At 36.7% G+C, this 26,631-nt stretch overlaps 2 protein-coding genes and 1 long non-coding RNA gene across 3 annotated transcripts; all 3 read left to right on the forward strand.

Moving 5' to 3' along the window:
* Positions 1-2,340: 2,340 nt before the first annotated feature.
* On the forward strand, positions 2,341-9,336 carry LOC125246337. Its single transcript, XM_048157302.1, has 4 exons — positions 2,341-2,482; positions 2,640-3,017; positions 8,578-8,619; positions 8,762-9,336. Exons 1-4 carry the CDS (start codon positions 2,362-2,364, stop codon positions 8,893-8,895), a joined length of 675 nt encoding a protein of 224 aa, XP_048013259.1. The 5' UTR covers positions 2,341-2,361; the 3' UTR covers positions 8,896-9,336.
* A 5,559-nt stretch (positions 9,337-14,895) lies between these two features.
* LOC125246385 lies at positions 14,896-18,165 on the forward strand. Its single transcript, XR_007179832.1, has 3 exons — positions 14,896-16,312; positions 17,128-17,221; positions 18,099-18,165. It is a non-coding gene; the product is annotated as an uncharacterized LOC125246385 (long non-coding RNA).
* A 1,570-nt stretch (positions 18,166-19,735) lies between these two features.
* Positions 19,736-25,198, forward strand: LOC125244387 (the record flags this gene model as incomplete). Its single annotated transcript, XM_048154477.1, has 8 exons — positions 19,736-19,985; positions 22,057-22,164; positions 23,222-23,362; positions 23,457-23,617; positions 23,743-23,879; positions 23,997-24,090; positions 24,247-24,346; positions 25,041-25,198. Coding segments are annotated over exons 2-8 (873 nt in total), but the record flags the coding sequence as incomplete, so codon positions are not given.
* Between the last annotated feature and the right edge of the window lie 1,433 nt (positions 25,199-26,631).

Genomic DNA, 26,631 nt, shown 5'->3' on the forward strand with positions numbered 1-26,631 from the left:
ATGTCAGGGCATGTCAAAACTTCTCCAGGCCCCAAATCAGCCTCAGACTCCAGAGGGTTAAGTGGTTTCAAAGATATCACATTTCCAGCTCTTAGCCAAACCATTGCATTTTTTCTGGGCACTTCAACATTGATATCCTGTTTCACAACTTGTGAATTATTTTGTAATGTTTTAGATTTCATCACAGATGGTGCAGAGGGTTCTGGTGAGCAGTATGGTGGAGGCTTCTCTATTGCAGGGCGTTTATTCCTAGCTACATAAGCAGCTACTTGTTTCTTTTCTGGGCCCTGGTCCCAAACCTTTTTCATGTCTTTCCATACATCGTAACTTTTTGTCACATAATCATATGGCCACGTTGGATCTCCCCACCCTTGCTTGACTAGACGTTTAGCCAATTGCATATCTTCCTCTGTAAATGAACCCTCCCGTGGATACGGTATTTCAATTTGTGGCCTCATTTGCTCTGACCATCCCGCCATATTACTGACGTATGGTTCAGTATAAAATCCCTGATTATTTCTGAACATGAAATCCCATCTTCCACTTTAATGTGTTAGTAAATGCGTGCGCAAATTTTTCTGTACTCAATCGCCCAACCTCAATTGCTGTACATGTATCGTATTGCGACCAGTGGGTGGTTTGGTCCTATTTTAGACTCACACAAGACTTTCGTCCTGATCGCCTCTAAACCACCTTCTTTTTTTTGGGTGTTAATCTAATTTTGGGCTCTCGCCTAGACAGTCCAGTGTTTCCAAAACTGCTTTCGGGTCGCCCCTAAAACACCTTCTTTTAGGTCACAATATATCAACATGCAATAACAATAGTGTGACGGAACGTCAGAGCGGGTGACGTCACGGACCAGGAAACTATAAAGCACCCTTGAGAACAAAGAACACCAGCTTCTAATATAAGGATGAAGCAGACGCTCACAGGCGCGTAGAGAGTATGGCTAAGCTACGCAGTGTCTCATTCCCTTATTCAGGGAACCAGGGTTACAGACGTAACCCGAGACGTTCCCTTTCATGGGAACATCGACGCTGCATAATCGCTTTGGGAACGCTATCCCAACTAGGCCATAAGACCTTATCTTTCAGAACGACAGCACTGAAGACCCCGGAGTGGAGCCTAAATCAAGGTTATAGAACCTAATAAAGGTATGCTGAGATGACCACCCAGCAGCATCACATATGTCATTGAGGGGAACCCCCGAAATCAAAGCCTTTGAGGCAGCCATACCCCTAGTGGAATGTGCCTGGACAGCCAAAGGTGAAGGCTGCCTGGAGGACTTATAAGCAAGAGAGATGGTCTCGACCACCCACTTAATCATGCTCTGCTTAGACGCTGGACCTCCCTTGTTAGGAGATCCGTAACATACAAACAATTGTTCAGATTTTCGCCACAGGGCAGCTCTGTGGATGTAAGCATCTAAAGCCCTCACTGGGCAGAGCAGATTTAGTTTTTCCTGATCCGCATTTGCAAAAGGTGGAGGACAAAAGGCCTGCAGCACAATCAGCCCTGGGACAATTGTAGGGACCTTGGGAATATACCCAGGTCTAGGATGCAAAAAAGCTTTGACCATTCCAGGTGCAAAGTCTAGGCATGAAGGAGCAACAGATAGTGCTTGTAAGTCTCCAATTCTTTTGAGAGATGTTATGGCCAGAAGAAATATGGTTTTCAATGAGAGGAACTTCTCAGACACTTCCTCTAAAGGGTTCAAAGGGAGCCGCAGCTAACCCTCCTAACACAATGGCTAAGTCCCAGGACGGAGTCTTTGTGCGTACCACAGGCCTCAGCCTCTGAGTACCACGGACATATGACCAGTATGACCAGAGGGTTTCTACCCACAGAAACACCCTCTATTTTAGCGTGATAAGCAGAAATCGCTGCAATGTATACCTTCAATGTAGAAGGGGTTAAACCATCCGAGAACTTTTCTTGGAGAAATTGCAGTACATAACTGATGGAGGAGTGGAACGGATTCACCTGAGACCGATCGAATACCTTGGTCATCTCCTCCTTAAATGGGGAGAACAACCCACAGCACCCATCAGACCCAAAAGTTTCTGAAACTGTTTTACTGTAAGTGACTGGCCTAGCTTTATCTCCTGTGTGGCTGAAATGATCGCAGCAATAGGAGCGGGTGAGAGAACAGCCCGCATCGCCACTGAATCACATACCATGCTCAGGAAGGTGGTTCTCTGTAAAGGAGATTCAGCCTCAACCCCAGTTTCTTTATATGAGCGAGAACGACATCTCGATGTCGAACCGCCATCTGTTCCGACTGTGCTAAAATTAGCCAGTCGTCTATGTAGTTCAGAATACGTATGCCCTGCAGCAAGTATCAGTGGTTAGTGTGGTCTGATGTCAGTCTCAACTTATTGTTTGAGCACAGGAAATGAATGCATTTATGCAAGGACTGCCAGAACGAAAATCATGAACAAACAAAGTAAATTCAGTGATTATATCCTTCTCTGTCTTTTAGGTGAGTTGTTATAGATTTAAATTATGTTTAGTCAATTTCTGATATTTTTGCTTAGTTCTGTTTTATTCTAGTATTAATGTGCATCTTAAGGTAAAGAATATACTTTATAAAACTAGCAGTATAAAAAATAATTTTGTGTGCTACTCTGTATGTGTAGCTCTCATCTTTCCTGGCTCTAGCAGAGTTTGGGTACTTCAGAACCCCAATCAGGACCTCTATCAGGTGGGGGACACAGCAGTTATTCATTGCAAGGTAGAATCTGATCGAGAGAGAGTTGAGGAGTGCACATTCCAGTGGACAATTCCAAATCCAAATGACAGTAACATGGAAAATATAAAGTATACAAAAAAATATGATCAGCGTATCAGATATCGATTATTCAATGACACATTCGGTACTCTGACACTGAAGAACCTGTCCTTAGATGACACAGACAACCTAAAGTGTATCACAGATTGCAATGTGGATGGAAATTTTAAACGCAATTTTGATGAAGGAATCACACTTCAAATTTCAGACAAAAAACAGGGATGGGGTAAGTACTGATGTTACTGTTATTGTTTTTTTTTCCCTTTGTTTTTTTATGGTTTTGTAAGATCAGCAATTTTATTAAATACTATTAAGTGTTATACATTATCAATATTCACAAAAACAGTTAATACGGTTTACAAAACAGTTTAATGCGTTAAAACATTTAACACAATTAACACAGCATCAGTTTTTCCGTCATAATTTGGCTATAGATTTATTATATGATCACGCTCTTATTCATGCCAATGCTTATAAACCATTCAACCATATAAGCACGCAAATGTTTATAAACCATCTTTTCTTGTTTGTAGAAAAGACAAATGTAAACATGCTGTCTGTGAATGTTGTGTGTGGCACACACATGACTCGTGTGCACAGAAAGACGAGCGCCAGTATCGAATTCTTTTTTGTGCTTGAACAAAGAATTATGCCAACATGCCCGCTTTGTTGAGTAAGAGCAGTCTTAAATTAGATTAGCTGACTTCAGAATTATTTCCTGATAATTTACTTACCCACATGTTATCCAAGATGTTTGTCTTTTTTTCTTCAGTTAAGGGAATTAAGGGAAAACAAAGGAAAACAAATTGCAGTTTCAATGCAGCTTACATTACATGATCCCAGACAAGGAATAAGGGTCTCGTCAAGCAAAACGATCTGTCATTTTCTAATATATATATACCTCTGTGTGTATATATATATATATATATATATATATATATATACACACACACACACTTTTTAACCACAAATGCTTATCTTACACTACGTTCGCCTACATCACGCGTGATAACGTAATCCGTGGGGCATAGCAGAGTTAGTGCAAGACGAGTACTTGTGGTTAAAAAGTATATAAATTTTTATTTTTTTTAGAAAATTATCATTTTGCAAGACAGGATCCTTATTCCTTGACTAGGATCGTGTAGAGCCCTTTGAAGCTGCATTGAAACTGCAATTTGGGCCTTCATTATCAGGAATTCTGAAGTCAACTAATCCTTTAAATAATGTCTTAAATGAACTTAAAGAGTTGTGAGAAAATGCGATGTGTGTCAGATCCGCGTCAAGTTTGACAGTGGGAGGTCACAGCAGTCTAATAAACCAGTTTGTAATGTTTTGTTTTGGTGTTATGTTTCATGTTCTTGTTTCATGGTTTATTTTTCAAGTTTATGCTTTGTTTCATTGCTTTGTATGTTATGTTTGCCATGTGCTCCCTGTTGTGAAGTCGGACACTTTCTGCTTCTCAAAGTGACGCTCACGCTGCGTTTGCATACTTTATCACAGCTGAAGTGAAATAAATGTAATATTTGACTAATACACTGATTTTTCAGAGACATTTTTATTCAATACTTTATGTACTGCTTACAGTGTCTGTTTTTACAAGAATAAAGTTTAACATAAGCCTATATTATTTAAATACCAATGTAGTGGGGTCTACGTTTTTTATCAGTTTTATTTTGATAAACATGACACAATATAACATTGCGACTACATAAAAAAAGCTTTAACTGTTATAAAAACAGATTTTTGATTAAAAATTAGTGGAACTGAAGTCGTGACAATAAACACTCATCAATCATTGTCATGCGGTGAATCCGGCCAATCATGAAACAGCTGTGTCATCATCAGTGTTCATGCAGCTCCTCTTGAGAAACTGCGCTGGCTGACTCAGGCGGCTGATTTCTAATCCCTCTTGCGGTACTTTGATGCCATACATCACAGTCACATATGGCATTGGCGCTGTCTCACATCAGACAAAATTTCTTACCGGCATGCACTGCTTCAAGTCAGACGCCGATCTGTCTGTATGGCGCTGCATCAAGTCGAACAAGCCTGTCATTGGTTGATTTTAGTAATGTGGTTCAGTTCTGTTTTGTGATTGGTTCATTGTCTTGAATGTTCACAGGTGTTCCTTGTTTGTTATCAGTCTCTCTGTATTTATAGCCCTCATATTCCAGTGTTCGCTTGTCTAGCTTTGTTCCCTGTAACCATTGTTGGTGAGTTTCTTGTTTTTTTCATGCCATGTTTGTCAAGCCAAGCCAGGCCTTTATTATATTTTGTTTATGTTTTGTTTATGTTTTATGTTACAATAAAACGTCTCAGGTTACATATATAACCATAGTTCCCTGAGAACCAGGGAATGAGACTCATCGTTGGAATATGCAATGGAGAACGTCACGTGACCCAGGTGTCTGAAAGCCAACTATCCAACAACTCCAATTCCTATTGGCCGACGACAGCCTATGACATAATATGGCGCAACCCAGAGTATAAAGGAGCACTTATGGAAGCAGTCAACATCCATCGTCTTGAGGGACTGTTCTGCAGGCAGGCTACCCGAACCATGGCAAGGAAACGCAGAGTCTCGTTCCCTGGTTCTCAGGGAACTATGGTTACATACGTAACCTGAGATGTTCCCTTTCGAAAGCCTAATAAGGCCGCTAGAGCATCTGAGACCAACTTTTCCGCAGACAAAGTGGTCTCTTCTAGGAAATGAGGCCAGGGAACCGAAGGGAACCCCGACCAGTCACTAGAGGGGAATGAAGTCACCCCCAGTGCCACCAGGGAGGCTGACCTGGTCTATCGTAAGACGAGCCTAGTCTTGGCCAATCCCTGTCTGAACACAGAATCTCAAAAACACATCCTTCACAGAAGGGAGCGGGTAAGAGTGACTTGCAAAAGGGCAGGAGCAACTCAAACCCACGCATAGAGACGGGCATCCTGGAGAGCAGAACTCAGCTGAGTGCTATGAACCCTCATACTCAGCGCTTAATTAATGCACTAAGGAGGCTGTGCGCTAAACACCTGATGCTTCAGGGGAGCACAAACCAGCCTACTACTGAATCTTAGGAGGAGGCCTAATCAAGGCCTACCACCATGATCAGCTTAGGGAGCTAAGGGAGCTTAGGGAGCAACACTATTATGTACTAGGGGTGCAACGGTTCTTGGTAAAAAATCGAACCGTACGGTTCTCCACTTACGGTTCGGTATGCATTTGCACCGCGGTCCATCTCGAAGGACGACGCATCTATTGGTTAATATGGTTTGTTTAAAATAGCAACGTGGAAAACAGACAGACAGAGTTCATATAATGTATGTTTCAGTCAATGGATGCGCAAAACGTTACAACAACGATAATCAAAAAGCGTGGACAAAACAGTCACTCTTTGTAAACTGTTAACTTCGAGTGCCGTATGCTCTAATGTCCAGTAATTTATGCCGTCATCACCCGGGTGTTGATAGCGCGCGAGCGCAGCTGAGACCTGAACAGCACACGTTGCTATCTGTGTTTAAACTAAACTCATTTAAGCCTTGCTGATTTAAACCTTCAAGAACAAGACGCGAAAGAGAACTCGCACGCGCTGTGAGAAGATTTGTGTGCGCTAATCTGAAGTCAGCACACAAATACTGAGTTCTCTTTCAAGTCTTGCGCTTCAGCGGACAAATTCATACAAAAATTACGTCAACATGCCCGCCTTGGCGAGTATCCTAGCAAACATAGTCGGTTATATCTTCAGTGAACGTATAATAGTCGAGAAAGACAACACGTGTAACAGTATATGTACTGGATTGTGGATGTCTTATAGGGAAAAAAAACTATTCCTGCTGCCTGTTTTTAATGTTAAATCAAACAACAAATAACAAAGAAATCACTCACTGCTCTTGACTGAATAGTTTTTGTAACTTCAATAATGATTAATCTTTATTTATTTTATACAGTAAAGATAATATGCAGTGTTATTTTATATTTGATTACTTTATCCATTTTCTGTACCTGAAAACTGCTGTTAGATACCTGAAAAACCTGAAAAGCACTGTTTATTTTATTTGAATATATGCTTTATTGTACTTATTTGTGATGTTGCTTGTAGTTTGATTGTTTGTTCTTATTTTATTTATTTTTATTTGACAGTAGTCCTATTTTCCCTAACATACCGAACGGTACCGAAACCGTGACCCTAAAACCGTGATACGAACCGAACTGTGAGCAATTTGAACCGTTGCACCCCTATTATGTACATAACCCGAAAGGGAAGTACTAAGCTCACCTAACAGGTAGACCATGCAATGGGCACATACTCATGGAGGCCAAGAGGGCCTACAGCATGAAAGTAACTGAATATGATACAGAAGTATATTCAGAAAGTGGCCTGGAGGGGCCACCCTGAACACCTGTCTTGCTTACTTCAATGGCAGCATACTCTAGAAAACAGCAGATGAGATGCTACTCTAAACAGGTGGCTAAGAGGCGGCCATTTTGTGGCCTGGACAACATATACTCTAGCCAGTCTGTCAACTTCAGCTTGCCCCAAAACCCCCTAATTTTTTGACAAACGAGAATGGAGTGTCCCGATAGGGACACGCTCACAATAAACAAGACAAACACACAGACAGCACCCTCAAGCACTGTTTATGTGTGCTTCTCTCCAAACAGAAAACGCCCAGAAAAATGTGTATATCAAGTGTCAAACACTGGGACATAGATAAACACACTCTCTTGAACGTTTGTAAGGCATATATAAAAACCTTACCGGAGTCGATGTAGTCGCAATCAGACAGAACAGACCGAAAGACGATGAGATGTTGACTGCTTCCATAGGCGCTCCTTTATACTCCGGGTCGCGCCATATTACGTCATAGGCTGTCGCCGGCCAATAGGGATTGGAGTTGTTGGATAGTTGGCTTTCAGACACCTGGGTCATGTGACATTCCCCATTGCGTATTCCAATGCAGAGTTGAGTTCCCTTTCGAAAGGGAACTACACTTGGGTTCTAACTATGCTCACCTCCATTGGAATTGTTACACAGTTGTTGTGATGTCTGCCATTAATGTTAATCAAACAACAAAGGTAGCAGAGAAAATTGTAGCTTTAATAAGGATTAATCTATATTTAATTTATAATTTATGCAGTGAAAACTAACGTGTTTGATAACTTTATTCAATTTCTGTATATTTCCTACCTGTTAGATGGGTAGGAAGGCCACAGGTAAATATGACATTTTTTATAATGGGTTTAAATGAAGATTGTTTTAAGTTCTCTTAAATTAAAAGTGATTTTATTTTTATTTTTTTAAAGCCTAATGTTGAACTTGATAGCTTTTAGTTATACTGTAATGCTGAATGTCTAGAATTAATATTTAAACAAAAAACAATTTCATAGAAACATCAGTAACAGTATAAGTATCAGTGATACTGGACTTCATTCATAAAAAGATGCCATTAAACAAATATTTATACTGTCTTAAAGTTGTTTCTACATTAACATGCAGCATAACTGTAACATCGTTACAACTTAAAAATATTAAACTCCAATATTTTTAATGTTTTTAATTCCGATTAAATTACTGAAAAAAATTTGATCAGTTATTTTTTTTTTCAATTAATCGATTGACAGCACTTGTGTTTATATAATATACTGTATTTTTTTGCATTTATTTTTTACACAAATATATATATATATATATATATATATATATATATATATATATATATATATATATATATATATATATATATATATATATATAGAGTATAGTTTATATTATAACAATGATATTGTTGTACTACAGATATGCATGAGAAAACTCAGACAGTGAGCGCTGACACAACAGGTACCTACTCATTCCCCATGCTGAGGCTCATCTCTGGAAATAAATTTGATAGGAAACAAAAACACATTGCTATCAATGTACATTTTCATCTGATGATAGAAAAATGCAGATTCTTGGAGTAAATGTTCTTTATTTGTTTCAGATGGATTTGATGAATCAAAGTCATCTCTATCCTGGATCAACTTTCTGCTGATCAGCATAAATATTGCTGTGTTTCTTATAATCACTATTATCTGTATTTCTCTGGTGAAAATCCAAATGCAACTGAAGCGCTGATTTTTCAAGTTTCTAATGTATGCTTGAAATGTATTGTTAATGTATGTTAAGTGTGAGATCTAGAGAATGTTTCTTGTGTCTTTTAACAGTATGAATATAAATATGAATGCTGCAAGAGAATGTAAGAACATTGAACCACTTCCTTTTCATAAAAAAAGAGAGAGAGAGAGAGAGATGGGGGGGGGGGGGTGTTTTGTCAAACTACGGTCTAAAAACCCACATGGCATAAACACAGAAAACAACTTAGCTACTTGGCATTTTTCTTTGCTTGATCAATAAAAAGTTATTGCAGAACACAATATGTTATTTTGGGCAACGGGGCTTTTATCTGCTATAAAATTCACAAATACCTGTTAAAAATTCTGTAAAATTCACCACCATTTCACAAAAAATTAGAAAAGTCTAATTTTCTAAGTCAAATCCTGCTCAAATATTCTCAGATTATTAGGAAATAAACGTTTTATGCCTCTTCTGTTTTAATTATTTAAAAATTAATTTATTATCAACAATATAGCTCTTTTTACTATTTGTGTTTTTTTTTGTTTTTTTTTAATGATACTCATATCAACCAGAGAAAGAGCTGATGGAACATTTAAAGAGTGTTTCCTGCCAATATGTGTACATTCCCCAACCTCAGGTGGCTCATTCTTGTTAATGCTGCTGAAGTTCTGATCAAAAGATGAGTTAACCATTGAAAAGGTTTTATTTTTAGTGTTTACTTTTAGTGTGTAACAATCCTTGTTGTTATTGACATAGATAGAAAATGCTCACATTATTTGTGTAACAGAGATGGATGAAAGTGTGGATACTCTCCAAGATACAGTACTGTGCAAAAGTCTTAGACCACCATTAGATGTTGTTTTAGCAATGGTAGAATGGCCATAATTATTTCTTAGTCTCTTATTAGAATATAACTTCCCCTCCACTGCACTGTAGTTTTTTGTTGTCTTAAACTTAATTGCAATGGATAAAAAAAACAGACACGAGTGATACAATAAAAAAACAAAAAAACAAACAAACAAAAAAAAACACTATGAGCAACATACAAGGTTTTACACGGTTACCAGTTGTCCAAAAAATTCAAACAGCATCAAAGCTACCTCACGCATTTCTGAAAGCAACTTAAATAAACCAGTTCAGCACACTTTCAGTAGACCAGATTCCTTCCAACATCATGCATTCTGCTACCAACAACTATGCAAATTTGGTTTTGGGGTGCCTCAACCACAGTATGCAGAGAACTCATGCAATTGCTTCCTCAGCAATAACAAAAGCATTAAACTGATCTCAGATTAGCATATAAGTGATGAAAATCACTTATATGCGTGTGGTTTTGGACTGAAGAAATGAAAAACACAAATGTACTGGGCCCACATTTTGGTTTCCCTTCTGTTGATATGTCACGTAATATACACTGCGTTCCAAATTATTATGCAATTGACATATCAGTAAGATTTCAGTACAATAAACATTCGGATTTTAGTTTTTCTAAGAAAATGTTTGTTTGTTTATTTAACCATGTCTTTTTAGATAACTGGTATCAATCTCAGACAAAATAATTTGCCAGATCTATGGAAACCCTACTTAGAGGTTGTTCCACATTATTAAGCAAGTCACAGTTCTCATGCAATATGGGGAGGAAGAAAGATCTTTCTGAAAATGAAAAGCATGAAATGGTGCAATGTTGTGCAAAAGGCATGAAAACAACTAATATTGTGTGAAACTGAATGGAGATTATCGAATTATCATACGATTTGTAAGTGATTTAGAGCACAGCAGAACTCAGTCAGATAAAGGCTTATTAATGAAAGTTCCTATCAAAAAAAAATATTGTATTAAAAGGGCAGCTATAAAAAAAGCCAGTGTTGAGCAGCAAACAGGTATTTGAAGCTGCTGGTGTCTCTGGAGTCTTGAGAACCTCACCATGCAGGCTGGCAGTTGTGCGTAAAGATGCATTTTAGACACCACTAACCAAACCTAACAAAGAGAAACATTTACAGTGGGTGTAGAAATACATTTTCAAACAGTTTTATTGCTGTGGTGTTTTTTTGCAGCATGGGATAGTGCATAGTGCATTGTACAATAGTGCATTGTACTGTGCACTATCCTCCTTTTTAAACCATAGCTGAAAATGAATTATTATGAACTCCACATATCTTGCAAAAGTCATTTTAATACCCTCCATCTCACTTCCCAGTATTCCAGCCCAAATCATCACCCACCAGCTCCTTGCTGACATCGCAGTCTTGTTGGAACATGGTGGCCATTCACCAACCATCCAGAAATCCATCTATTTAGACCATCCATTGTAGTACGGCATTAGTCAGTGAATAAAACTATTTAAAAATTAGTCTTCATGTATTTCTAAACCCACTGTAAATGTTTCTCTTTGTGAGGTTTGGTTTGGAGTGGATGAAATGCATCTTTACGCACAACTGCCAGCCAGCATGGAGAGCTTCTTGAGACTCCAGAGGCACCAGCAGCTTCAAATACCTGTTTGCTGCTCAACACTGGCTTTTTTTATAGCTGCCCTTTTAATACAATTAATTTTTTTGACAGGAACTTTCCTCAATAAGCCTTTATCTGACCGAGTTCTGCTGTGCTCTAAATCACTCACAAATCTTATGGTAATTTGATAATCTCCATTCAGTTTTCACAAAATATTAGTTGTTTTCATGCCTTTTGCACAACATTGCACCATTTCATGCTTTTCATTTTCAGAAAGATCTTTCTTCCTCCCCATATTGCATGAGAACTGTGACTTGCTTAATAATGTGGAACAACCTCTAAGTAGGGTTTCCATAGACCTGGCAAATTATTTTGTCTGAGATTGATACCAGTTATCTAAAAAGACATGGATAAATAAACAAACAAACATTTTCTTAGAAAAACTAAAATCTGAATGTTTATTGTACAGAAATCTTACTGATTTGTCTCTTGCATAATAATTTGGAATGCAGTGTAAACACATGATGATTCCGTATTCTTCTCAAAAATGTGTTTGTTCTACTAATAAAAAGATTTAGAGCAAGACATGTCCTTTCTACAACAGGCTAACAGTAAATTGTTAGAGGCACAGACACCCAAAAATTTGATTTAAAGGTGCCCTAGAATCTCCATTTCACAAGATGTAATATAAGTTTTAGGTGTCCCCTGAAATTCAGAATGATTCCAGATCAGCTTATTTCATTGTATTGGTTTCAGTAGTTTAAATGACAAATTCTGTGAAGTTCCTTAAAGCGCCAGTTTGCCAAATTCCATCTTTACTTTTATAGTAACCAATTATTTTACATTATTAAGCTGCATCTTCAATACATGCTAGTAATTTGAAAGATAAAACTGGGGTGTATAGGATGTTCAACACATTAGATCTAGACTATATGCGTTTCCATCTTAACCTTCACTGTATTGATTCTTCAGTAATGAATTCAGCAAGACAAGGAAAGATTTTGAAGTACTGATGAATGGACACAAATGAGTCTGGATACAGTTGTGCTCTCAGTTAATTAGTTTTCAAGCATGATGTTGATCAGACCCGTTCAGTGTTTACAGTCCAAATCTATATAGCAAATGACCCAAACTCCAATTAATATTGACTTAAATAAAAATACATATAATTACATCCAAAACACAGCATTGAAAAAGGCAATAATGCAGCAGTTAAAACATCCGTAACTTTGTTTACATTTCTATTTGTTCAGGATAAGAGAGGGAGGAGTCAACAAGAGAAGACACATATAAATGTAAAATCGATCCTTACTGAATACATTGTCCTAAACCTGCCTGATGCTGGTACGAAATCTCATATAAGAGTCCTAAATTAGGGCATCAAACCACAATGTTAACTATGGAAGCCCGTTTCCGCCACTGAAAAAAAAAAAAAAAAGATTAATTGCGACTTTTTATCTCAGAATTCTGACTTTTTAACTTGCAATTGCAAGTTTATATCTCACAATTGCGAGTTATAAAGTCAGAATTCTGAGATATAAAGTCGCAATTGCGAGTTATAAAGTCAGAATTCTGATATATAAAGTCACAATTGCGTGATATAAAGTCAGAATTCTCAGATATAAAGTCGCAATTGCGTGATATAAAGTCAGAATTCTCAGATATAAAGTCGCAATTGCGTGATATAAAGTCAGAATTCTGACTTTTTTCTCGCAATTCTGACTTTTTTTCACAATTACGAGTTATAAAGTCACGCAATTGCGACTTTATATCTCAGAATTCTGACTTTATATCACGCAATTGCGACTTAATATCTCAGAATTCTGACTGTATATCACGCAATTGCGACTTTATATCTCAGAATTCTGAGTCGCAATTATTATTATTAATATTTTTCTTTTTTTTTTTTAGTGGCGGAAACGGGCTTCCATAGTTAACTGATCACAATTCATAAATACACCGCAGAGAAATCAAGACTACAGCAGGCCATCCACAATCTGTTTTAAGTGCCATGAGCATCTGGTGCCATGTGTTGAATTAGGACAATCTAACCTGGAGAGATTTATGAAACATTATGTTTCTAATAATGCCTTAAAAATATGTAGTACACCTTGAGAAGCTTCTGTTCAAATGTTCAGAACTGTGAGGAAATTGAGGGTAAAAGAGCATTTTTGTGGTTTGGTTTCACTTCAGGTATGTTCACATGTGACTGTTCCAGGACAAAGGAAGATAAAAAAGGAAATGCAATCAAATACAAACGATCATGTCATTATGTTTGATGCATCTTGATTCAGAAAATAAATGTAGTTCCAAACGTAGGTTCGGGAGGAGCCTAAACATTCAGTCCTTTCAATCATCATTACAAGCATATATAAGCACCAGTCACTGCGTCATCCCAGCGACAATTCTTCCAGCAACCCGCCTCCTCCCTATCTCCTCCTCTATTTCTCTTATTCTCCCTCTATGCAGTACTGTTATAGGGGGGTTTAACTCGGAGCTTGAGCCGAGCCTCGGGTTCGAGCCTCCTTCGAGGACAGCAAGCCAAGTTTGTTTTACCATTAACCATTCAGACTGAATGTGCAGGCGAACTTGTGAACTCTAAAATAAATATGAGCTACAATTTCACAGGATGGAGTTTGGTTTGGTTTACATAAACGTGTAGTTTTGGACTGAAGAAATGAAAAACACAAATGTACTGGGCCCACATTTTGGTTTCCCTTCTGTTGATATGTCGCGTAATATAAACACATGATGATTCCGTATTCTTCTCAAAAATGTGTTTGTTCTACTAATAAAAAGATTTAGAGCAAGACATGTCCTTTCTACAACAGGCTAACAGTATATTGTTAATATTATTTGTGTTACAGGCATGGACACCAAAAAGTTTGATTTAAAGGTGCCCTAGAATCTCCATTTCACAAGATGTAATATAAGTCTAAGGTGTCCCCTGAATGTGTCTGTGAAGTTTTAGCTCAAAATACACCATAGATTTTTTTTTATTATTATACCATGTTTTAACTGCCTATTTTGGGGTGGGAAATAGGCAGTTAAAAGCTCTGATTTGTGTGCATACGCCTTTAAATGCTCGTGCTCCCCACCCCAAAGCTTGCGACTGCCTTAAACATTAAATAAACACTACAGAAGTTCACAATATAACTCTCAAAATGGATCTTTACAAACTGTTCATGATGCAGCATATCAGATCACGTAAGTATGGCATGCATTTTGTGGATGTTTGTTAAAATTCAATTCTGAATGAGTTTGATAGTATGCTTTATGGTTAACGGGGCTAAAGCTAACGTTACACACTGTTGGAGAGATTTATAAAGAATGAAATTGTGTTTATGAATTATACAGACTACACGTGTTTTCAGGTTAAAATGAAAATAACGACATGGCTCTGGTCTCAGTGAATACAGTAAGAAACAATGGTAACTTTAACCACATTTAACAGTACATTAGTAACATGCTAATGAAACATTTAGAAAGACAATTTACAAATATCACAAAATATATCATGATATCATGGATCATGAACAGTTATTAAGGATCCATCTGCCATTTTCGCTATTGTCCTTGATTGATGGCTTCACAATAGCCTACCTGCAGAACGTCTGATGATTCGGCTGTATAACTCCACGACGTTAATACTGCCTTGCCTGCCTAGAACATGGGCTGGCATATGCAAAAGTTGGGGGCATACATATTAATGATCCCGACTGTTGCGTCACGGTCGGTGTACTGTTGAGATTCGCCTGTTTGTCGGTGGTCTTTTGCACGAATTAGATTTACATAAGAAGGAGGAAACAATGGTGTTTGAGGCTCACTGTATGTCATTTCCATGTGCTGAACTCTTATCATTCAACTATGCCAAGGAAAATTCTATTTTCAATTCTATGGCACCTTTAAAATTTCTATCATGTACTAGAACAGAAATGCAATAGACAGACAAATGGGAGCGTTTAGCGGAAGTTCTACCCGGAAGACTCTAATGCACGTCATTGCTCATTATCTAACCAATCATTACACGTCACCTGAGTATATAAGTTCTGTTCCCACCCACTATCGTGTTCGCAGATACCATCGCCGGCGTTCAGTTCGCAGTTGACGTTCCTCACGACGCATGTACAGGCCTATAATTGTGATTATCTAAATATTCACACAGACAATGTTAGCGGTAGTCCGATGTACTACAATGTGAAAACGTTTATTTTAGATGGGATATAATGCTGCAGCGTCATTTAAGTTCACGTTAGCCTATCATTTTGAACGTTCATTGAAGCGGTCGCACTATGAGAGTGATCGTATTCGCCGTCTCTAAATTTAAGAAGTGTGCAGGTCCACCCGTGGATTCTATTTTCGAATTTCATTTCAGCAGTATCATAAAAGGGCCTAGCTATCATCAAAGCAATCTTCAATATTCTCTCGTCATCACTACAACAGCCACTTCATCTCAGTGATAAGTATTTCCATCGTTTTATGCATTTTGATGTCGTTGGGTCTATAATCATACTCTTTTGCTCTTTACATACATCAGCAGAGCCGTACAGTGCAGTAGCACGCATTTGTTTGAGACCGAACGGTGCTCGTTCGCATTGTTACATTCATAGCATGTCGTATTGATCCGCATGAAAGCGGAGTTGGACTCGTTGTCTAACAGCAGAAAGAACGACACGCTTTGTAACTTGGGTACATGGTGCATAGTGTCGAGTGACTTCCCTTCCCAGATAGCACACATACATGTGGCCGACGTCGGCCCCAGAGCGGAACGTCGGCCTCATATCTGTAACATCTAATAAGGATCGGCCAGGCATAGGCACGTATCTTCAGTCAGAGCTCTATTTCCAGCTCGTCGGCTTTGGGTCGGATCACGACTGCAGGCCGATATGCCGCGCTTTTCTGTTTGCGCATGACCATCTCTGCAACCGACGAGAGAAATGGTGACTCCGGCAACATCTGTGGTTTTCAGGTAAGTTTTCACTTTAAGTAAATTAGAAAAATCTTTTTATAATTCTGTGACACTTAAAAGTTACTAAGGCACTCGGTTTACTACAGGCAGTTTGTAATCTCAAGTTCTCGGAGGCGAAGGGAAGATGAGCAGCAGAATGCTAGGTCAGCCCAGCTTGTTTAGTTCAGAAAAGTTTTTGTAAGTAGCCAAATTATTTGAACATATCTCATCCTCTGCAAAATAAACGGATCAGGTCATAAATCGGTAATGGTAGATGTTTAAATACTGCGTGACTTTTACGTGCTTTAATGGGCGGGTGCTTTGAACGTTCAAACACTTGAGAAGTTAACGTTACCATGTTAACGGTGCACCGCAGTAACGGACAAGCTGCAAAATTTCCGTCTCTCGCTGTTGCTTTCTCTGCTTTCGGGTGAGTTTAGTCCCTAAAATCACATAAATAATATAAAACTGTTCTGGATATGTTTCTTACCTGTAATTGACACACTTCTGTCGAATATTTACTTTATTGAAATAGTTTATTTTTTTCGAAAAAGTTCGTTAGCATAACCGTTTTCAGAACTGTTTGGCTAATATACTGAGCTCTTATGAAAGTTTGCGTTTTTAATCACATCTATGTTCAGAAGAGAGGCTTTTTGTTAAGGTTTTTTTGGTAATCTGTCAATGGGTAATTGGAAGTGAGCTAATTTGCTGTACTGACATCCCTTACAGGAAGCGTGAAAATCAAATGAAACGAAATGAAATGATCTTTCATGGTAAACAAATTACCTGGATTACATTTAATGTTTAATAACATTTTTTCTTCAATCACATTGAAGAAAAAATGTTCTGTGATTTCAGGAGTGAACAAATCAACAACACCGGAGGGGGAAGAGCTGCTGACAGGAGTAACGTTTACTTTAGGAAACTCAGGTGAGCTCATTAAATAACTTCATATGCATTTTTTCCTCAAAGGGTAACACTTTAGTATGGGGAACAATTCTCACTTTAAACTAGTTGCTTATTATATTGGCATATTGGCTGTTTATTATTACTTATAAAGCAGATATCAATGCCTTATTCTGCATGACCTTATTCTACAACATCCCTAAATCCTACCTGATATCCACCCTTAAACGCTATAACTACCTTACTGTCTATTAGTAAGCAGTATATTAAGAGTTTGAAGCAAAAGTTAATAGTAAATATGTTTCCCATTCCAAAGTGTTGCCTCACAAAATATTTTACCTATATCACCATGCATGTTATTTTCTTTTGCAAAATTATTTTTTTAATATTACAGTTTGTAAGGTTCTGACACTGACATCTTTTTTGAGTTATTTATTTGTGTGTATTTTTTACTGATACATTCTTAAATACATTTTACTAAATATTTGGTAACAACACTTTACAAGACGTTTCATTTGTTACACATTAGTTAATGTATTAACTAACATGAACTAACTATGAGCAATACATTTGTTGCTGTATTTACTAATCTTTGTTAATGTTAGTTAATGAAAATATAGATGTTCATTGTTAGTTCATGTTAGTTCACAGTGCATTAACTAATGTTAACAAGATTTTAATAATGTATTAGTATCTAATGTTAACTAATGGACCTTATTGAAAACTGTTACCAAATACTTAAATACTTTAATGGCATTAAAGTTATTTTTCACATAAATCTGGTCAGCTTACACACTGCTCATACTCAGCCTCTAAAATGTTTGAATTAAATCACCAATACAATATCAGGGGATAAAGATGTCATTAGGGTTCTTACAATTATGGCTGTGCTCTTGATCAGATGAGATGTGATCCCCAGCGTTTGGCACTGAGATTCTTCAGGACGTGGCCTTGATGCCATGAAGATGGTGAGTTTCCCCAATAGCTGTCACTACCCAGATCAAGAGACTGATCACAACTTCAATCTGTATTAGTCTATTTTGATAGGTATATATGTTATGTGTCTTAAGAACTGTTTGGCTAATATACTGAGCTCTTATGAAAGTTTGCGTTTTTAATCACATCTATGTTCAGAAGAGAGGCTTTTTGTTAAGGTTTTTTTGGTAATCTGTCAATGGGTAATTGGAAGTGAGCTAATTTGCTGTACTGACATCCCTTACAGGAAGCGTGAAAATCAAATGAAACGAAATGAAATGATCTTTCATGGTAAACAAATTACCTGGATTACATTTAATGTTTAATAACATTTTTTCTTCAATCACATTGAAGAAAAAATGTTCTGTGATTTCAGGAGTGAACAAATCAACAACACCGGAGGGGGAAGAGCTGCTGACAGGAGTAACGTTTACTTTAGGAAACTCAGGTGAGCTCATTAAATAACTTCATATGCATTTTTTCCTCAAAGGGTAACACTTTAGTATGGGGAACAATTCTCACTTTAAACTAGTTGCTTATTATATTGGCATATTGGCTGTTTATTATTACTTATAAAGCAGATATCAATGCCTTATTCTGCATGACCTTATTCTACAACATCCCTAAATCCTACCTGATATCCACCCTTAAACGCTATAACTACCTTACTGTCTATTAGTAAGCAGTATATTAAGAGTTTGAAGCAAAAGTTAATAGTAAATATGTTTCCCATTCCAAAGTGTTGCCTCACAAAATATTTTACCTATATCACCATGCATGTTATTTTCTTTTGCAAAATTATTTTTTTAATATTACAGTTTGTAAGGTTCTGACACTGACATCTTTTTTGAGTTATTTATTTGTGTGTATTTTTTACTGATACATTCTTAAATACATTTTACTAAATATTTGGTAACAACACTTTACAAGACGTTTCATTTGTTACACATTAGTTAATGTATTAACTAACATGAACTAACTATGAGCAATACATTTGTTGCTGTATTTACTAATCTTTGTTAATGTTAGTTAATGAAAATATAGATGTTCATTGTTAGTTCATGTTAGTTCACAGTGCATTAACTAATGTTAACAAGATTTTAATAATGTATTAGTATCTAATGTTAACTAATGGACCTTATTGAAAACTGTTACCAAATACTTAAATACTTTAATGGCATTAAAGTTATTTTTCACATAAATCTGGTCAGCTTACACACTGCTCATACTCAGCCTCTAAAATGTTTGAATTAAATCACCAATACAATATCAGGGGATAAAGATGTCATTAGGGTTCTTACAATTATGGCTGTGCTCTTGATCAGATGAGATGTGATCCCCAGCGTTTGGCACTGAGATTCTTCAGGACGTGGCCTTGATGCCATGAAGATGGTGAGTTCCCCAATAGCTGTCACTACCCAGATCAGAGACTGATCACAACTTCAATCTGTATTAGTCTATTTGATAGGTATATATGTTATGTGTCTTTTCTTTTCATTACAGCCATCACTGACAGGCTTTCCTGTGTAACATCATATTTATCCAAATGAGGTTTGTAAATGCATGAATTCTTTATACACAGTAAAATCGGCAGTGTTAATTAGGCAGTGTTACTCTACATTTACTCTTAAGGAGTTAACTTAACAACAAATAGTGAAAGATACCCTCTAGTGTTGGTGAAAATTATCAGAGTTAATTCTGCCTCGTTAACTTTACTCTGTTAAGCTCCGCCCCTCAAGCTAACGTCAAGGATTTGAACAGAAGTTTCTGGTCGTCGTCGCAACCGCCATTTTCTTTCACCTCGCACCAAAAGGTAAGCTCTTTTAAGTAACGTATTAAAACATCACTTTTGAATAAATGTGCTAATATTACAGCATACATGTAGGTTGTAATTTGATGAACTTTGTCCAATTCGGTAGGGTCAAACTCCGAATAGAACTTGCAACTTCGCAGTATGGTGGAGAATTAACTTTTTGTCACAGTGTAATGATGAATCTTAAATTATGTCAATGATCGTATTTAATTTGTATTTCTGTTGTAGTTAGCTTTGTTATATCCTGCTAATTAAGTTGGCTTTGAAAAAGCCAACTTACTGATCTACTATTTAAGCTTATTATTATTATTCTTCTTCTTAGACTAAAATTTCTAATTGCTACTCCTCCTAGTCTGTTCAAGCTACAACCACCAAACTCGGCCCAGACCTTCAGACTGTTCTGACTTACGGTTTTCCTAAAAATGCTGATTAAAACTTGGAAAAATCCCATTGACTTTCATTGAACTGCCTTGGCTGATCTGAACATTCCGTCCAACTGTCAAAATTCAAATTAAAACACACAGACTCAATTAAACTGCCATTCCTATTTCCAAGCCATTTAAACTCATTCAAACTCATTCAATCTATCTATCTGACTATTTCTATCTATCTGACTATTTCTATCTATCTATTAAACTAAATCTATCTATCTTCTATCTATCTATCTATTAAACTAAATCTATCTATCTATTAAACTAAATCTATCTATCTATCTTCTATCTATGTATCTATCTATCAAACTAAATCTATCTGACTATTTCTATCTATCTATCTATCAAACTAAATCTATCTATCTATCTATCTATCTATTAAACTAAATCTATCTTCTATCTATCTATCTATCTATCTATCTATCTATCTATCTATCTATCTATCTATCTATCTATTAAACTAAATCTATCTACTATCTATCTATCTATCTATCTATCTGACTATTTCTATCTATCTATTAAACTAAATCTATCTATCTTCTATCTATCTATCTATTAAACTAAATCTATCTATCTTCTATCTATCTATCTATTAAACTAAATCTATCTATCTATCTTCTATCTATCTATCTATTAAACTAAATCTATCTATCTTCTATCTATCTATCTGACTATTTCTATCTATCTGACTATTTCTATCTATCTATCTATTAAACTAAATCTATCTATCTTCTATCTATCTATCTATTAAACTAAATCTATCTATCTTCTATCTATCTATCTGACTATTTCTATCTATCTGACTATTTCTATCTATCTATTAAACTAAATCTATCTATCTGACTATTTCTATCTATCTATCTATTAAACTAAATATATCTATCTATCTGACTATTTCTATCTATCTATCTATTAAACTAAATCTATCTATCTTCTATCTATCTATCTATCTAAGGTGCTGCTGATTAACACTTACGAGGAGTACAGTGTAAGTGCAGCTCCAGCCATGGACATCGGTGCTGAAAAGCTCCCTATCTCATGAAACTCAAAAGCATTATGTGTATATCTAAGTAATGATCAGTTGAGGGATGAAATTGATGAGCTTAGTGAGGTATGAGGGTTTCACGTAGTGATGGTAAGGCGTCGCAGTTGTTCAAAATTGGCTGTGAAATCCCTGATGTTAATACACTTTATTCTCATTGGTCAGATTCTGCGATGACAAGGATGACGTGTTATATGTTTTTCTTTGACAACTTCCTGTATTTATCTTGATAAAAATCTATCTATCTATCTATCTATCTATCTATCTATCTATTAAACTACTAAACTAAAACTTAAACTTCAAACTTCAAACTTTTAAAACTGTTTCAAACTTTCTGGCTAGGCTTTTTCAAGCCAACTTAAAGTTTGTCTCGACGAACTTTTTTATCTTTTGTATATTGTTAGTTGTAAACGTCAAATTATCCAACGTCACAGTGGAGCATTAACAGTTAAGGTTAGCCGCTAAGTTTTTCATTAACATTAGATAGTCGAAATTGCAGTGTTCATATTCAAAGACTTAGTTAAAAGTGATGACTATGCAAACTATTGCAACAATTTCGGTATCTAACCTTTTTCCACTGTCATGTGTGTAAAACTAGGTCACCTAAGGTTAGGCCTACAGAACATGCTGCTTAAGGTGAAACTTGGGGATGCTCAGAAATTTGTTAAAATAACCGAGCTGAACCTGAAGGAGTTTTTGTCTGCTGGTAAGAAAAAAATAATACTTTTTAACTTTTTAGTATTTTATTTTAGGTTTAAAAATCATATTTCAATTACTTGTTTGTTATTACAGTTGCATTTGTGACTGAAAATAGATGTGTGCGAACTGTAAAATTTATTTTGGAGCACCTGTACGAATAAAAAAAAATCCCTGCGATCAGTTTTCTTGAATGTAATATCATAAAATGTCTTCAATACCTTAAATGGCATAACAAACGTCTTAATAGTCATTTTAAGGCGACTTATATTTTGGGAATGGAAAGATAAGCCATAAATTGCGTTACTGCCTAATGTGAATATTAAACTTCTAAAGGCTATTTGATTGCATTAAATCAATGTGAGCACTTAACGTTTAAAAGCCTGAACGCGGCGCTGTTGTGCGTTCGACATGCTGGCTCAGCATGCTCAGAATTAGTTATCAATCAATGACGCACATTTATGCCAAGCGATTGCTTATGAACTAATGCTGATCAATTATAACAATGTTTACGTCACAGTGTTTATATTGTAATATATTGTATACGGTTGTAAGAATGCATACTTTATCTCCCTCTGAATTTGATTGAGCAACCTGCAGTAATAAAGCATAGACATTTCAAAATAAGAGTCCCAGTGTATTTCGTGCTTGTTTATAAACAAAAGTTTGGCAGTTTGTCCAGTTTCCACGCGGTTATGTGGAACGATATGAGGGTGAGTAAATAATGACACAATTTGTATTTTTGTCTGAAGTAACCCTTTACGTTTCACCAAACTAAAACTGAAACAAAAATGAACAAAAACTAATAAAAATGACTAAAACAACAACATTATTAAAACTTCTAACTAAAAATTAAAATGAAAGCTTCAAAGCAGAAATAGTTTTGCCCCTAAAGTTTCTAAATGCAACTGAGAAGCACAGGTGCTCCTTGGGGAAAAGTAAGTGTCAAGCCCTGTATATACTGTCACATGCTGGTAACTCTGAACATCAGAGCAAATGCAAAAAGTAACTGATCAACATTTTAATATGTAATGCCTTTTCTCATTTAGTTGCATATCTCTTTCCAGCTTTTTTAAAGTTCGGTGTCCCAACTGTACCCGAGAATGTGATGGTTGTTGATGAATCAGGGACGGAGGTGGATGATGATGTTTTTGAGGATGTAGTTAAAGATCCATCAGTTGGAGTTCTCACCATAAAACATGGTGCAGGTTTGTATTTATTACATTACTTGCTAGAAATTTTCTTAGTGCTTATTTTTTAGGATTGTGAAGATTTTCCCCTCCCCCCCATTTATGGAACTAGACTTGGAACCTGCCTCTCCACATGCCTCTCCACCAGCCTCTCCTGTGCAGTTAAATCGGTCCCTGTCTTCATCTATTGACTCCACTGATTCACAGGACACAGTGATTATTGAAGAAAGCTCTTCAAGTAAAAGAATGAGGCTAGATCAAGAAGCTAAAAAGGTGAGCATCAAAAAAAAAAAACATTAAAAAAAAAAAATTAAGTTAATGCTTTGTTCTTAAAATGCCATATTCATGCTTTGTTTTGTTTTGTTTATTTATTTATTTATTTTTTTATTATTATGAAGTTGGTAGAATCCATTCTTGTCCAGAAACCTGGTGGGGAGCATGTAATAAATGAATACAACCGAACTAAAACTTTGGGGGATGAAACGAGAAGGAAAATGGTGAACATCCTGGCAGCTGACATGACAGAAAAGAATGGGTAATCTGCATATCATTAACTGGTGTATATATGATCTCTCAGTGTAGTTCTATCACCTTTTGCTTTTTGAACCTGGGCTAAAGAGAAGTGGATTTTTTTTTTTTTTTAATTATACAGTACATCACCACCACGGCAGGTTAAAGAAAAATACGCCAGAGGAATTGTGGCTTTGTTCCCTTACCTCAGTGACCCCTTCTCCAAAAATGGCTATGTAAGTATCACACTGTTTTTGAATTTAATTTCTGTGTTGACGTCTTAAATGCTGATCACACACCCATAATACAGGTGGTGAATTTTGCTATTTATTTAACTTTTTTTTTTTTTTTTTTTTTTTTTTTCCCTCTTTCTGTATTTTTGTCTTTCTAAGGAGCATTACTATGATAGTGAGAGTGGCACTGGGTACTTGGCGTGGCGAATCAAGACTATACAGAGAGGCTTGGCTAAAGAACGACGAGCATCATTTGAAGGTACAGAATGAAATCGCCTGGTTTATTCGTTATTTTTCATAGCTCATTGTGCCATATTTCACAGCAGTTTTGTTGCTACTGAGTTGCCTTTAAGTTGTAGTTCACCCAAAAATGAAAATTTTATGTTTATTTGCTTAGTCCCAGAGCATCCAAGATGTAGGTGACTTTGTTTCTTCAGTAGAACACAAATGATGATTTTTAACTCCAACCGCTGCCGTCTGTCAGTCAAATAATGCATTGAAATGGTAACACAATCTATAAGAGTAAAAAAAACATGCACAGACAAATCCAAAGTAAACTCTGCGGCTCGTGATGACACACTGATGTCCTAAGACACGAAACGATCAGTTTGTGTGAGAAACTGAACGGTATTTATATCATTTTTTAAGCTCTAAAACACCACTATGTCCACAAACCGATCGTTTCCCATTGACACACATTATACGACTGACAGACCGTAACGGTTGGAGTTAAAAATCATCATTTGTGTTCGACTGAAGAAACAAAGTCACCTACATCTTGGATGCCCTGGGGGTAAGCAGATAAACATCAAATTTTCATTTTTGGGTGAACTATCCCTTTAACTGAGGCATTTTTATTTATAAAAAGATGAGCTTCCCCTTTTGTTTAAGTATTAACCGCATATGGCATTCTCTAAGCAGTTTTGAAGCTAGTAAGATGCTTTATTCATCAGGACAAGGATCACCTTCTGAGGGGATGTCTGGTGGACCAACTGTAAGACGGGAGTCAGAGTTTACTCCAGAGATTGTCTTGAGTGAGGATGAATGCAAGGAAGCAATTGCGTTTATGAAACATTCTGCTGATGAGGACACAGTCAAGAAGAAGATGGAAATTGACATTTGACTATCGCCGCAAATTGGTTCTGGACCCTATGCAGTCAAGCGATATATTGACAGTCTTTCCACGTTTCAAAGACGTTAAAGGCTTGGTAAAGTGTTTATGATCATTTTTAAGGATTTAAATAATGCATTATTGTTGTCTAAAATAAGTTTGTTCAGTGCTTGCAGGGGTTTATATTTAATAATAATTCCTTTTCTTAGATTGAGCAAGACTTTGTTCTGATGTTTGGAGAAGAAGTGTCAGGCAAGCTACTGGAGAAGTGGACAACTGCATTCAAGAAAAAAGTGATTCAGCAGTCCAGAAAGCTTCCAACCACCAGTGATGTAGAAGAACTCCTGCTAGCAGCTCAATTTCCTGATGACTCAGAAGAGGGTGTTAATTTTGGTAAGATGTTTCAGATTAATTTAATATTACTAATTTTAATAATGTTTATGTAAGATTTTATGGAACATAAGGGGGAAATATTTAGTTCCCATTCATTTTTTCATATTTATTTAGTTTCAGTTTTCATTATTGACGTTTTACTAACATATACTGTCTAAACAGTTTGGGACTCTGACCTCTCTTCTATACTACTGCTGTTGCATCTGATCCCACCTTCTGCCCAAGGCCGAAAGAGACCAGGAAAGGTGTCTGCCTCTCAAGCAGAGAAACATCTTGTTGTCTTTAAGAAGGTTTGTTTTAGTTTTTTTTTTCGTTGTAATTTTCTATTGTTTAACATATCAGTGATGGTTTTGTACAATTTGCTTTGTCTTCTCAGAGTGGAACAAACATTGAGGAGCATCTTTGAAACATCACTGCTAGTGCTCAGCCTTATCTCCTGGCCGTGGGACCTCAGAAGAATGCAGTTCACCAGTTCTTCATCGTTCTCGATCAGCATGCCATTCCATGCAAGTCGACCTCTTCTCTTGGTGCCTTTGACGAACTGTTTAAGGCACACTTTGTGTTTGGCACATCTTACAATACTATGCTACACAACATGTACACTTTTATTCAGACCACTGTGTACAACATAGATGTTGGCAAAGTGAAAGAGAGTCCTCGTGTTGCTGAGGTCAGAGCAAGGTTGCTTAGCTAGGTCCCTTAAGATTTTCTGTCCTCATGAAGTGTTATGTTTGTCAGGCTGAGTTAAATGGTTCAAAAATACTTCTTAGGCACTTCAGATTAGTTCATGGTTTAGTTCCTGGAAAGAATCTTCACCTTAAGTGTATAGAGTCAGGTTGTGGTTCTGTGTTTGGTACTTTTTCAGGTTTTCGGAAACATGTGCACACAAAACATGCTGAGCAAAATGTCAGTGAGCAGAATTTTGACACCACTGATAGCCAGGAGACTGCCAAGGCAGATGGACAAAGTAATGCTGAAGTACTTGATCAGATTGGCAGTGCTGAAGAGGTGGCCACTACATCTGAACTGTTAAAGTCAAA

This window comes from Megalobrama amblycephala, linkage group LG14, assembly GCF_018812025.1.
Source record: "Megalobrama amblycephala isolate DHTTF-2021 linkage group LG14, ASM1881202v1, whole genome shotgun sequence".
Classification (NCBI taxonomy): Eukaryota; Metazoa; Chordata; class Actinopteri; order Cypriniformes; family Xenocyprididae; genus Megalobrama; species Megalobrama amblycephala.